Source organism: Malaya genurostris, chromosome 2, assembly GCF_030247185.1.
Source record: "Malaya genurostris strain Urasoe2022 chromosome 2, Malgen_1.1, whole genome shotgun sequence".
NCBI lineage: Eukaryota > Metazoa > Arthropoda > Insecta > Diptera > Culicidae > Malaya > Malaya genurostris.
The window spans coordinates 247664863-247680346 of NC_080571.1; the positions used below are offsets into that span (position 1 = coordinate 247664863).

The 15484-nt window shown below is 37.4% G+C and overlaps 1 protein-coding gene across 1 annotated transcript in view; it reads right to left on the reverse strand.

Annotated features, from left to right (window-relative positions):
• LOC131428719 (uncharacterized) overlaps positions 1-15484 on the reverse strand; it is a 372507-nt gene that overhangs the window by 14032 nt on the left and 342991 nt on the right. The window contains exon 5 of the mRNA XM_058592765.1: positions 14415-14548. Coding sequence (XP_058448748.1) covers positions 14415-14548 — 134 coding nt within the window. The remainder of the gene's footprint in view (positions 1-14414; positions 14549-15484) is intronic.

A 15484-nucleotide genomic window follows, 5' to 3' on the forward strand; every position in this document is an offset into this window, starting at 1 on the left:
AGTTTAGTGATGGGTGATAAGGAATATTAAATGAGCATGTACATAAATGATTTTTGTCAATTTATTAGCATGATGGTGCTGAAATTGGGGATAATTATCAATTTGTAACCTTCAGGAATGCTCCTTCAACAGTCCTTATGACCAGAGTTGGGAAAAATACCGGTTTCGTTACGTCCCCGTTTTCGAAGTTTCAACACATGTTCTCGTTCGCTACGAATCGTGTTCGATTTCGCAATCTGTTGTTTAATTCGCTATAATATGAATGCTAGATGAAAGGTTTATGAAAATAATTAGTTTGGATCGGAATCATATTGATAGTGTTAATTTAACTGTTTTCACTTCGCAATTCCAATGGACAATGCAAATTAGTAAAAAATATATGCCACACCAAATAGTGATTATAGCGACAAAAGACCTTGTTTTACTTCCAGCTGGTTGATGATTTGCATGCATTATTTAGATTGAACCCAATAAAACGCTATTTGACACGAATTTTATTAATACAACTAACAGGAGCGCAGCATTTGGCGCAGCGTTTGAATGGTGCGTTTGATTTGGCGTAGCAAAATTCTGCACTCATGTTACTACTGTGTATTGATATTCAAGCTAAATAGGATTATATTAATTATCTGTATAGCACGCTTTGTGATTGAACATGTTTTTCTTAGCCCTATAGTTATTATAATTCGTTATAATATCTACAATAAAGATATTACTGACTATTCTATTTACTGTGAATAGAAAAGTTTGCTCATTTCCACCCCTGGTTTAAGCATACACTCACCGGTGTAGCTCAGCTCAGTACGGTGATGTCTAGCTTAGCACTCACTTTTTAAAATTAGGAATGATAGTTAGATGGTATGAAATCAAAACTGAGAACCACAAATACCATAATAATTTGATGTCAGCGGTGTTCTGTATGGGTGAGTGTGTTTGTTTAGATCAGCGATGAGTTTCATCCTTACCATCATTTTACGGATTGCATCGTAAATCATGAAGTGAGCTGATGAATTGAAAAAAATCGAGCCTCATGAGCGATTTTTAGACACCCTTGTGCATGACTAGTACTACGATCCACTACCGAGAAGCAAACATCTAACTCATGACATGGCACTTGTTGAGGTCGAATGCGACATAGCGTACTCAACAAATTGCAACGCAATCAATTTAATTAGAACAGTTCGGGTTTACATCTCATCCAAGTCAGTCGATAAAACAAAACCGCTTACGTTGGGGACAGAAGAAACCAAGTACAGTATTGTGTAGTGAACAATAGACCTCGAAAATGAGTGAACCAAACGAACAAAAGCTACCGCCGGTACGAAAGAATACAATTATTGTTGACTTCAGACAGTGCCAAATTCGACCTTCGATACGAGAACTTGAAGGTTTGCTTAAGGAGCAAATGCATCTTGACATTAAACGTGTGCATTTACTTCAATGCAATAAGACCAATAATGTTGTTTATATCCAGTTCTATGAAGAGTTGGATGCAATTCAATTCGCTAAAGTCAATAATAATGTGCACTATGTGGAGCATGAAAATATCAAGTACAACATTCCAGTATATATGGATGATAGTGCTATAAAAGTGCGTGTGCATGATCTTCCCTCAAGCGTAATCGATCCTTATATTCGCAAAACTATGTCCCAATACGGAGAGATTCTCTCTATCGAAAAAGAAAAGTGGAAGAATTTTTTCCCCGGTATTCTAAATGGTGTACGTTTGTTACGCATGCGCTTGAGGAGGCCTATACCTTCTTATGTGAGATTCAGTCAGGATACAAGAATACCGTGCAAATCACTTGTTACCTATGACAATCAGATGGCCACATGTCAATATTGCCAAAAAGCTGTTCACTACGGTAAGCCATGTGATAAACCGGACAAGGAGACAACTTTACCTTCACAACCCCAAGTAACCCCAGTAAACCTGTGACAGTCACCAACAACAGGGAAGTATCCCCTTCAACAAAACCATCCAACGTAACCCCTATAGAACAAAGTACACCAGCTGCAGTTAACAGCTTACCATCCAACCAACCAGCAACTGCAAACAATGCACAACAAGGCGCATCTACAGCAACTAGCAACGAAATCAACAACAATACCACGGCAATTGATGATGAGACGAACCACGAACAAACTGCCCCTCAATCCTCGCAGGAGGAAAATGGAAGCTCCTCTCCCCCTAGAAAAAGGGTGACAACGAGATCCAATACAAAAAATAAATTATCTAAAAACTCAGCTAAATCGGCCACGTAAAGCTTGTACGCAAATTTAAATTGTATTCAGAAGTTTATTCCTAAGCATTTCTCTTTACAATGAATTGAAAGTAGTTTTGGTTACCAAACTATGCATGATTATTGCTGTGTGGGAAGATTTTCTATCAATCAAGAAATCGAATACTAACTAAATTGATAAACACAATCATGCACATTTTTCTCACTAAAATTTGTGTCATTACTTGTTTTTTTTCTCTCACACAAGATGTTAAACCAGAACCATGAATGTATTAAAAAGACGCTTCTGGCGACTCTTTTTTATTTCGACGAATATGATTTCCACGCGAAATATAATTAAAAAAAGTCATAATACTTTCTGCCCACAGTAGTATGCCTCAAGAAAATTCGCCTAACCACTTTTCTCCATTACCCAGCGGAAAGTCAGACTAGGAATATGAATGATGAAATTAAAATAACGAAATAGGAAACCCGGCGACACAAACTCTAAGAGACAGTTATTAATTCTCAACAGTGATGCCACTTTTCCCTGAGGTCAAATCCGTAGATTTGTCTTCTTATGCTACTTATGCTCGTATATGCTCCATTGAGACGAACTTTCCGTGCGGAACTCTTTTGACTGACAAAACATCCTTCCCAATAAAGTTAAAGCAACACACTAAATGTGTCTACATATTTAGAATGAAAATTAGTAAACACCAAATATAAAAATAAAATCAAAAGATACGTAAAATTAACAGTTTGGAACTCTAAGCGATAAAGACAGACTTAGTAATCGGTGACGATAGATGTTTGATAATTAGACATGAAGTAAAAAATATCTCTAACAACGATGTCACAATATTCAATTATTTTTCTTTGGTATCTAGAGAAACAATAAAAAATGAATGGTCAATATTTTTTAAAAGAAATTATTTCAAATCCGTAGATTTTGAGTGGTCTATCCGTAAATCCGTGAGAAAAGACAGAAATCCGTAGATCTACGGATAAATCCGTAGGGTTGGCATCGCTGATTCCTAATCTGCCAACTGAACTACTGTGGATGTGATGAAACACCATTCAGAAGACCATTTCTGTCTGACCCCTGTCAACTGATACCGCACATAAATACTTATCAAGCCTTTTATTTTTCGTACCCAATGATTCCTCGATAAGATATTGAGTTAATATCTGAATTCGAAAAAGTGAAAGCCGGGGTAAAATAAGTGATATAAATCAACCTTAAAAAATTGGTGAGAAAACTAGCTTTTTGCCTTTTCTCTCTACTTTACATTTTTAACTCAAATTAACTCGATTCATATAGGATTTTTCGATTATGTTTTATCTGTGGGTAGTAGAAAACATAATATATCCAAAATCACTGATTTAGATCATTGTTCGATGTACGCTTATCAACTCGGTGCTGTTGTAGAACCATAGTTAGGGATAACGTTTAACTAAAATATTATCCACCTTAAGACTATCCCAGAAAGTATGGACGCACTTTGATTTCGCTGTAAATAATTCACAAGTGTTAGATATTCAAATTTTATTCGAAATACTGATAATATTAGACTACAACAACAGAACATTATTCTCAACATTTGCTACTCAGCCATTGTAGACTAGCTGGTGCACCTTCTTGCGAAAGTTCCCCATTAAATTCCGTACAGACTTCTTGGCGACATGTTATGACAGTTTTTTCCAATCTTTTTCGAACTGTTGAATGGTTTCGGCTGCCGAGACATGTTTCCTAAGATGTGCCTTCGTAAATGCCCAAAATTCCTCAATTGGTCGAAGTTGTGGGCAATTTGGTGGATTCATGTGTTCTGGGACGAAAGTGACATTTTTGGTAGTATACCATTCTACCGTTGATTTCAAGTAGTGGCAAGAAGCAAGATCTGGCCAGAAGACAACAGGATCCTTGTGGCTTCGAATCATGGGTAGAATTCGTTTTTGTAAACATTCCTTGATGCATATTTCGCTGTTCATTGAAGCAGTGGTGATGAAGGGTTTCGAAATCTTACCGCAGCTACAAATTGCTTGCCAGACCATAGATTTCTTACCAAATGTTTCGACTTCAATCGATGTCTCAGACTGGTTTAACACTCGCACCTTCTCGCACCGTATAATATTGTGGTCTTGGCAAGGATTTGTAATCGAGTTTCACGTGGATTTCGTCGTCCATGATTATGCAGTTCAAATTTCCAGCGAGAATCGTATTGTACAGCTTTTGAACTTTCGGCCTGATCAACGCTTCTTGTTTCGGACTACGTTTTGATTGTTTCTGCTTCTTATAGGTTCGAAGATTTAAACGTTCTTTAGCACGAAAAACATTTGATTTCGAAGTGCCCACTTTTTTGGCCACATCCCGAACAGAAATCTTCTTCTTTTGCTCCAACGCCTTCAGTATACGTTTATCCAACTGAGGGTTAGCAGGACCTTTTTGTCGACCCGTTTTCGGTTTATCCTCAAAGGTGTTATCCTCACCGAACTTCCATTTGCATTGCATTTCGCACGGCTTTTTCACTTACTTCTTCCATTTTTGCTATATTTCTCAGTGACAGTCCGCGTTTTGTGCACCATTTGTACACAATTTTTCAACGTTGTTCTGCTGAAAGCAGGGCCGGAGAAAGAGGTGGGTACGGTGGGTAGTACTAACCACCCGAAAATTGCAGCGGTGGGTAATTACCCACCTGAAATTTCGAGCGAAAAACAACGGTAACATTAGTATTATTATTGTAATTCGGAATAATAAGTAAAATCTAGATTATAGAATGCTAGTTCTCAAGGTAGAACAAGGATGTGAGTTTTTTTAACAATATATTTATTAAGATGAGACTTGACAAGGATCATTTGAGCAAGCAGAAATCTTTTAATAACTTAACTTTCCCCTTCCAGCCGAGCTTAAGCATCTCATCAATGTAAACCACTCCGATATACCGGAAAGTACCGATAAAGGTCTTTTATTCTTTACTATCCGAACCGGCAAAAGAAGAATGCAGTAGAAAGTAACAACTTCTGGTAGCTTTGACGAATCTAATAGTAAATGGTAGAAGTGGTTTATCGGAATTTTTCCGGCAGATGTTTAAGCTTGACTCATTTGGTATAAAGTAAAAGCTAAGATACTAAGGTACTTGTCTCGTCTCAGCTTCTATATTTTCACATAAATAAAATCACTCAAAATCGTTTGACGTAGGACTACGTTTATGTTTTCTACACCGGTGTGCAAATTCAAAATACAGAAAATAATACCGTACAAACAGGGTTTGAACATTAATATCTCAACCATTTTGAATTGATTTTCAATATCACAAACACAAACATCACACAAACTGCTTGGAAATATTTCTACGCATATTTCAGATAATTGGTGATTGGAACTTCAATTAGGAACGAAAATAATTGTCATGGGTTCCTTTAGCAAATAACACAGTTTCGTCTGTACACGGTTTTCATAAGATTTCTGGGTTTCAAAGAGTGCGTTCGCATTTAATAAAATTACTCATACAAAGCAAGATTCTGTATCTTATAGAATTATTTGTCAATGACCTGAATATTGACTTCAGTTGTAGTGATGACTGTCTCGTTCGAGCCAAATATTTTTCAGTTGCGTGTCTTTTTCTGATCAGTAAAGAACAAGCAGCCCCCTAGGTTATTGTGAATAAGGTGGTTGAGGAAACAGATTGCAGCACAATGCGTTCAATATTTTCATTCATCGTGACTTATGTCACGACGCATTGTCTAGGTTAACGGTGATTTTTTGATTCATCTTATGAGGCCGTTTTTTACGATTTCGCACTTCAAACGCATCAATAAATCAATGTAATGATCACTTTTGAAGGTACTTTCTAGTTCAAGGTAGTCGATGTTAATGATATCTCGAGCATCTAAAAAACAGACGTCATGATTGTTCAACTATCTGGTACGTTTTTGGGTGACTTTTCCAGTATGAATACTGGTATGACTCTGGATAAAAATAGTGGATCCATGTTTCGTTCATTGCTTCATACAAACGCTTTGTGAGCGAATGCGGCATCCATTTGGAAAATATCTTTTTTAAGCCCAGATTTTCGTACAAGATCGTAAAAGAACTTCCAGTTTATGTGCTAACCATCTCAACACATCTAATGTAATGAACTTTATGAAAACTTGCTTAATTTTTTTCCGATTGACTGTTTCATTTGGCCACGTTCAAAATCAGAAAACCACAAGCCTTTATTTTTCAATGGATCCGAGTGGGGAAAATACTTCTCAAGCTGGGTTTGCGCTGATTTTTTTCCTTTTAAAAGCTATGTTTTATCAATACACGGTTTTATCAATGTTTTATCGTTATTTCCATTTTTTCATAAATGAATTAGTAACGCCGCTTATATGTAACGTCTTATATTCAGTGTTTGTGATGCTATTGATGTTAAAATTTGCCACATGTTCTCTAAAGGTTGGTACTTTCGAAAAATGCGATTAGTTCGACATCACAAACGCCATCTCTGGGTCAGTCCCGCGACTTATTGATCAATGCGTTATGTACATCAGCGGCTGGACTGTTCATGGATTTGATTTATACGCCGTTCGACTAGCGCCACATTTTGATTGAAGATCGGTTGTTTCTTTGTATTCGAGGAAATGCTGGATGACCTGGGAAATTCTCAAAGAAATAATTTCGAAAATTCGCAGACACGAATAAGTTAAAACGGATCACGAAAGCCTGCTGCCTTTGTATTGAAACTAGCTAGGTATCTTCGTTACATGCAAAGTTTTATAGAAACAAAACATTAAGAAAAAACGACATTGCACTTTTAAGGGATAAATATAATGTCCATTAGAATGAAGGTGTACACTGGAACCTCAATTTACGCGCAGAGCCGGGGGTGCGTAAATAAAGTTTCGCGTAAATTAAATAAAACTTCGCATTATTTAAAAAATCTCAGGTAAAAAAGGTTTTTCAAATTTCATTTGATTTTAGTGTAAATAACATGAACAATTCTACTACGTCCAATGCTTTAGCGCCTGAGGACCTTCTGAGTATGTTCTGTGACTATGGAAATGCTTAAGAGATGTTCCAAAATCCAACAACTACTTGGAGTACTGTCCTTAGGAACTACAATGTGTCACAACAAGGACTTCAACGGCTAATACATTTTTTGTTTGTAGTTCAAACTTTTGAGCTACACATTGTTTACTTGCTTATTTTAAGCTGTTCCAGGTAGGTTCCCAGTCGTCCAAGAACTTCAGTGAAAACAGATCTTAAGATCAATACGAGCATTCATCAGATCGAGAACGATAAGTTCGTTAATACACTTTGTTACACTGGTAGATCTTAAGGCCTAAACTTGGCAGAAAGTCCTGGCGTCTTGGCAGAAAGTCCTGGCAGTTTCACCAGTCCTGGCGGAAAGTCCACAAATTTCGAACAAACTAATGTAAACAAATAAACAACTGCACAAGTGGTTAGAGATGAGTGTAAACAACAGGACGCAGCCATAAAAATTGCGTTTATACTTTCTGGTACAGTCTTCATATGAACTTTCTTAAAAATAGATTTGTTGTAGACTTTTTGTTTAAATCTCAAATGGAATGAAGTGATTCAAGTACGTCGATGAGTTTGCATCTGTTTCTAATCGATTCTTCAAATTTAACATTAAAAATTTGATGTGAAATGTCTATGATCAATCTTTTGTAGCACTTTCGTAGTTGAAACCAAAACCATTCTATTTGTATCAATAGAATACCAAGAGCCCAAAGGCAGCATACTGATTCTCGTCCATAAAACTTTCAACTTTTCCATATCAAAACTTTGGCTCCCAAGAATCAAACAACAAAATACTGGCGGTTATAGATTACAGACACTTTCAGCTACAAGCTCTAGCACTCTGCTCGAAATCTCTTGCCGTATGAATGAGTTTGGTAAAATCCGCAAGATTAACAACAAATCAACCCATGGAAATCACCTAATGCAATCCGAAAATGCTCCCCGAATCCAATCATCTCGAGCATCGCCGATGACCGACCGCTCTGAACTTACCTTTGTCAAGGAAAGTTTCCGATAAACACCATGTCCGACAACAAAATGATAGTCGGTCGGCTAACTCACCATCATAGGTCACCAACCAGTCGGAAAGAATCTCCGGATTAAGAATTTCCTTTCATCGTTGGCTAGCTAGCTGCGAAACTTCTTGATTCTATTCTTCTCACCGTGAGCCCTACAAGTTTTGGGCAAGCTTCAAATGCAAATTGTTATCTCCATCGACCCGCTCCTGTGGACCCATCTAACGCACAGACAACAGGATGGTCCCAAACCGGGGATTGCTGCAAAGTTTTCCTCTCGATTTTCTCTGAACACGAACCTGGTGGTCATCGAAAATTGGATGGGGTGAGTACAATCCAAGGAAGAAAAAAAAAGACGAGAAATCCTTTTTCGGGGATCCTTCGGAAACTGGTAGGGTTATCATCAGCAAAATGAAAGGAATTTTCTTTTAGCTGGTAAAAGTTTTCATCACAGGAGTATGGTCGACGGTGGCAATGAAGATAGAGAAACAGAGTGAGAGAGAGATAGAGAGACAGAGAGTACGCGTAGAAAACCACCTGAGGGTATCTGATTTTCAGCTTCTTCATCCGACAAGACAATATAACTTTTTGATTTCGGACAGAGGCTATTGTTTAACGACCAGCTAGAAAGGACTCTTTGATGAGTTGATAACATTCAGAAAGTCCCCTGGCGCAGACGATGAATACACATTTTTAATGCAGCGTAATTTAGCAAGCTACTTTTTTCCAGTTTAATTGAAAGACTTTTGCCATAATGTTTTTGCGTATAATTTGGTTAGGTGGATATTGCTCATTTGAAAATACGAGAGCCTTAATTTTTAATAATGTTTTGATTACTACTAGATTAGATTACGTGACCGTTACTATCCTAGGAAAATCTGTGATGCCCATACTTAGTACTCAATCGGAATTACTCGATTTATACGTCACCCACAAGGCGTGACAGAGAACCCAGGCACATACATACACTGGTTCGACGACAAAAAAAAACTTTTCATTCAAGCTGGATACTTACCGACTAAACTTTGTAATTATGCCTGCGGTTCAATGAATTCTGTGAAAAGATGTTCTTCCGGACGATTGCATACTCTCTGCTCGCAGAGCAGCCTTCGGCGTATTCCACTGTGTCGAATAAGAAGGTCCTTTACCTCTCGTGTGGTAGCCATTGTTCCATATATACTTGAACCAAATCACCAACCGACAACAGTTGGATCGTATCCTGTTTCAGTTCTGGCGTCCTCCGAAAGCAGTCGAGTATGAAATAAGATTTTGTCCGTCCCGAGAATATTGGCCCGGTCGGAATTGGTACCGAGAGTTTGTTCGAGCTACTCAGGGGAGCAGAGGGCGGCTCAACAAATCGAAAGTACTTTTGAGCCCATTGAACGAACTTTCAAATATAAATTTGTCTTTGGAATATACTCAGTCGTTGGCGTTATAAACTTGATATGTTAGTAACGACTTGGATAGAGTATGATATTTTACTACATCGATTATTATATTTCTCTAATGGAAATTATTCAAATGGAAAGAGGACATAATCTTCTGCATTACTTCTTAACATACATTTCGCCCTCACAATCATTGCACATTCATAATTAAAACCATCATTATTACAAAGAAAAGTGTTTTTGAGCAAGATAGAGTTGTTTCGTCTGAGAATATCGTACAATCGAAAAGCGTCGGGTGTATCGTTTCTACTAAAAAAATCGAACATCATAGATTCCAGGTGTTTTTATTTCGACTAACTGTGAATGAAACCGAAGTTTTACAGGCGAGCACATGTGACTCGATGTAAAGAAAATTGATAGAAAAAAACAGCAGCGGGGAAGAAATTATAAACGAAAATACAATCAGTGAACCAACTGCCATTAAAACCTCATTTGATAGCAGTGACAGTGTGGTTTTTCCTACGAAAATGATACGAACAATGACACATGGGCCGAAAAGTTCCGGGCCTAACACATAGATGGAGCTAGTTTTATTACTGTCACAATTTTTCAGTTAATGCTAATCTTAACAAGACAGCTTTGAAAATTTCATGATATTCTATTCATTAGTTTGTGAGTTAGTGTGCTAAGAGTGACGATACTTTTGTTGGGAAAAAAACGTTCAAGCGAAGCAATGGCTTGAAAAGTGTTATGGTGACTCCGCTCCATCAGAAACAACAATAAAACGTTGGTTAGCTGACTTCAAACGTGGTCGTAGAGACACCGATGATGCAGAACGCAGTGGACGTCCAAATGAGGAGGTGAAGTTGCGTGAGTTAGCTGACATTGTAAAGATATCAAAAGAACGTGTTGGCTTTACATTGCATGAGAAATCTCTGTTCAAAGTGAGTACCGCGTTTGCTCACCGTTGACTAAAAACGAGAACGAGTTGATGATTCTGAGCAGTGTTTGGCCACGTTTAAACGAAACAAACCGGAATTTTTGCGTCGATATGTGACAATCGATGAAACATGAATTTTTCACTTCACTTCGGAATCAAAACAATGACAAAACTACATGAATTGAACTACGAATTGCTCTCATGTGCACAGTATTCGCCAGATTTGACCCCCAGCTGTTCGCAAACCTGAAAGAAATGTTCGCCGATAAGAAATTTTGCCCGAAGGTTTTCGCTTAAACTGAGGCCTATTTTCAGCCCATGTGTTACATTTTACAACACTTTAAACATGTATAATAAACGTCACGTTCATCTTTCATGTTTGAAGTACTGTGAGATACATAGTGAATGTGTGTATTGACGTCAGGCATAGTAGAATTCAATGGTGATGAACCATTATTCTAGCGAATGTGTTCTACTAATCGCTCCAGCGATAAATTAGCGTACCTCTGGATGGTTTTGATTTTTCAATGCCAAGGAACTTAACCGGACCAAAATAGCATCATTGCACTATGGTTCGAAAAGGGAAATTAGCGTTACAAAAATATTTTCACTATTAAATATCAGTTTTTTGTAGTTGGTGTCTTCACAAAAGTTGTTTGTAATCGAATGGCGCTCCTTTTGATGAGAAAAGTTACTAGGGTGGTCCTCATTTAGATTGAAATCTTATATCTAACTTTCTTACTTGAACTAAAAATGATTTTGTTGTACAATATAGTTGTAGGAAATTTTATATTGAGCAACTTTGATGAAAAAAGCGCCTCTCTAGCTCTTTATTTGATTGAGTTATATCAATTGAGTTATTCCCAATTTTAGTAGGGTGGCTCCTGAAATTCATTTCAGGAGTTTCATTTCTCGAAAGGACAATGTATGGAATATTTGTAGAGCTAATTTGACACTATTAATTTTCTGAAGGAAGTTTGTTTATATGTTGTGGCGTTCAATAGTTATGAGATATTTTTGAGATTTTTGAAGGTATTTTTAAGACTACTTTAAATAAGTTTAAAAAATAACACCATTCCAATTTTCTCTTAAATTTTTACTTATATAATGACCTTTCGGGAACAGCATAGGATACATTTTTATCGGTCTGGCACCTTATGAATATTGATATTTGAAGCTTGACTAGTTTTTGATAAAAAAAATAATCATAACTTTTTACTGTTGGCTCATATGAAAAAGCTTGGTTGAGCGAAATTGTGCACAATAATTTGTTCAAGAACTCTTCTGAAGACAACTTTTCCGTAGAGTGTTTCACAAAACAGTTAGAACAAAAAAAGTGATTTTTCAGGAGTCACGCTACTTTTACTCGAAAAAATTGATGTAACTCGATTAAAAGAAGAGCTAGAAAGACGCTTTTTTCAACAAAGTTGCTCAAAATAAAATTTCCTGCAATTTCATTGTACAACAAAATCATTTTTGAGTTCAATCAAGAAAGTTAGATATTAGATTTCAATCTAAATGAGGACCACCCTAGTAACTTTTTTCATCGAAAGAAGCGCCATTTGATTACAAACAACTTTTGTGAAGACACCAACTACAAAAAACTAATATTTAATAGTGAAAATATTTTTGTCACGCTAAGTTCCCGTTTCGGGCCACTGTGCATTGTAGGATTCTGGTCAGAGCTCTGACTGGACATTGCAAACTCAACCATCACATAAGTATTATTTTTGTGATTTGTGTAAGTGTGATTACGGTACTTTATAGCATCTGATATGCAGCTGTCCCGTATTGACGCAACTACGTATCCGGGGTTTTGGTTCTCCATACATCGTTGAATCTGTGTATGGGGAGCTAAAATTGAAGAATATTCTATCATTTCTCACCCAACGTTGTAAGGAGTTATAGTCAGAGGGATTCATCGTTCTTCCTGGAGTGAATGAATTCCTTCAGCAGAGCAGTTAGCAGATTGTTTTTGGAATGCCTCATGGAGTGCCGAATTTATTTCTGCTCATTAGAAATGCAAATCGTTCTGCATTGCTCCGGGACTACAGAATGGTTTCGTTTTTATAAAATCTCTAAATCCTGTCGGGGGTTGGAGGTTTTATTAACTGTGTATTTTGGCCCCTGCAGATCGTTTAGTAATCTTTTAGTGGAGCCGAACGATTTGTTTGCGATTTTCCTACATCCCACACTACATAATTTTTATCCGCGTTTCTTTCATCCTATCGCTCCCATCAGAAAAATAAGAAGAATACATGACGAGAAACAAATGGCTGGGGGAACGTGTCACCTAAGCTAGTTGGTTATGATTCCTGACTCCAGTCAATGAAATCGACTATTGTTAAAGTTAGGTTGTCATGAATTTAGAGTCAATAGTAAACTGTTAATTCCCTTGGGTATGGAGTGACAGTCTCAACTGTCATTCTCGAGCACAATGCTATCGCAATGCCATATGTAAAATAATCTAAGAATCAGCGAAAAAGTGCGATTTGATAGTATATTTTTTCTATTCTCCTCAAAACTTCCTTGTTAAGTGGTGTCATAATCTTGGCACAGCTTTTTCTTTCGTTTGAAAACACTTTTTCAACTGAAATGTTCACTATGCGGTAGCTTTCTCTATATTATCCGAGAGATCAACGAAATAAACATTACTACACAAGAGAGCTCTCTATCACTGTATCCATTAAGGAAAGCTTGGATTGTAAAGATTTCATGAATAGAGCGAAATATCCAGGCATTCACGTGCTCGTGGTTTGTTAGATAAACAATGCTATCGCGAGATTATACCAACGGAAAATATGAAAACAAAACATGCAAGGCAAATCGATCTCGCATTACCCTAGTTCTTTTCTCATCGTTGAGCATAATTTTTTTCATAGAACTGAGTAATGAGCGATCATAAACCTTGATATATGTGCTATGATGGCTATTTAAAAAAAGGTTAATTACTTCGTATTCCCCGGTTAAGCTTTCTTGTAGTGGAGTGACTTAATCAGAACAAAACGAGACGGCCTTTTCTGATTCGACTATCAATCGTTAAAGCTCAACAAAATACTTTAAAATGAATCATCCTCACGTTTACTATTCAAGAGCGCTTCATTCTCTAGTTTCGTTATTTCGTTGTTTGAGTGCACTCACTATAAGTTCAAATTCCCACGCCACTATCCTTTCTACCTTCTATCAGGGTAGCGCGGAGAGAGAGAGAGAGAGAGAGATATGAAGGATGTAGCAAAATAATAATGCCTTTATGGTTATTTCATGTCCTTCGTGGAATTGGGAATTGCAGAAAGCATCCATCACCCGGAGTTTGACTGGGGAGGAAAAACGGTAAAAAAATGAACGTTTTTTTTCTGGTGCATCCTAATGACTGTTGTCAGGAGCGGGAATGGCGAACAGCAAGTAATAAATGGTGAATCCAACGGGGTAGTGTTGGAACGGTAATCATGAAGATCCCGGTGCTGGTAGAATGAATGATTGTTGATTGGTCTCTGAGGTGCACTTTGTTGTGGAATAAATTAGGAACCTGAAATACCAGCGAGCCCACCAATTTAATGTTTGTTTATGGAACAGTGTCCGCCATTGCAACAGTAACTAATCGTTGAATAGGAAGTGTGAAGAGAGTGTTTAACGATACCGAAAAGTTTCCGTGCTTGACTTAAACGTTGAACACAATTGTTTAGCATGCCGTGTGCTTCGCATTGCTAAATTCGCATCGAGCTGTGTCTGTCGCACAAGTATTTTCAAACCGGTGTTCGACAATTCCGTAGCAAAAATATATTAAAATCAGATTGAAAACAAAAACAGAATCTCACTCACCTGCACTTCATTGATGAACCACGTCAGGTTGGCAGCCGGCCTTGCATGGGCAGAAGTGCAGTTGCCCCGCACGATATCTCCCACTCGGTATCGCGGTCGGATCCCGTGAATGAACGGCACGTGTTTGGGAACCTCTGAAATTGAGCAGTAAAATAAATTTGTTTCAGGTGAATGTGGAATGGGTACAGTTTCTTTTTTTTCTTTTCATTCAACCGCCACAATACGTTTTATGTATCCGGAATTGCACACAAAAGATGCGAGCTCCGAAATTTGCCAACGAACACCGATGGAGAGTTGCTTATTAATAATTCTATCATCTGGAAAATTATAACGGCTCAATTTATCGCCGCCTATCAAGTGCGCTGATCATTTGCAAATTATTTAATTACATTACCGGGATTATCAGGTTTTTCATACGTACCGTGATTCAGCACTCTCGGTAAAATAAATAAATTGATTAAATCCATTTCCCAATAATCATCAGGAAACTTCAACCAGCGCCCGGTACTGTTAAACTAGTTGTTAATATTTTCGCTCCAATCGGTATTTATGTGGTGATATTTGGGAGTTGAACGCCGGTTCGCCACAAGACAACAATCAAAACATTTCATATTTCCGTGCACACCGCAAATATCGTAATTGAATTACGCGAGGGCTAATTATCAACAATAATTTATTGCGATCAATTAAATTGTGGTACGAAGGTTGATGAAACCTTTGTGGAAAATTGGAACAAAATGACTGGCCTCAAACGGGACAATCTCTTTGTTGACCGTTCAGTTCGTAACCATATTGTCGACCACACCTTACAATTTATCATTACTTCATTGAGTCAACATTTTATAGCGAACCGTGCAAAAATCGTGTTATAATTGTTATTGAAAAAAAAAACACTTCTTTACGCTCTTGATGGAGTCTATCATCTGTCATTCATATAGTCAAAAAAAACATTTCCTTCATTGAGCTAATTTTTGGAAATTTTTTAGGAGATACAATAATTCCTTGATTGATTCGGGTAATTTACCAAAGTGTACTTTGGTTGGCGGTTCAATGCTCAGGGCTCTGGTCTT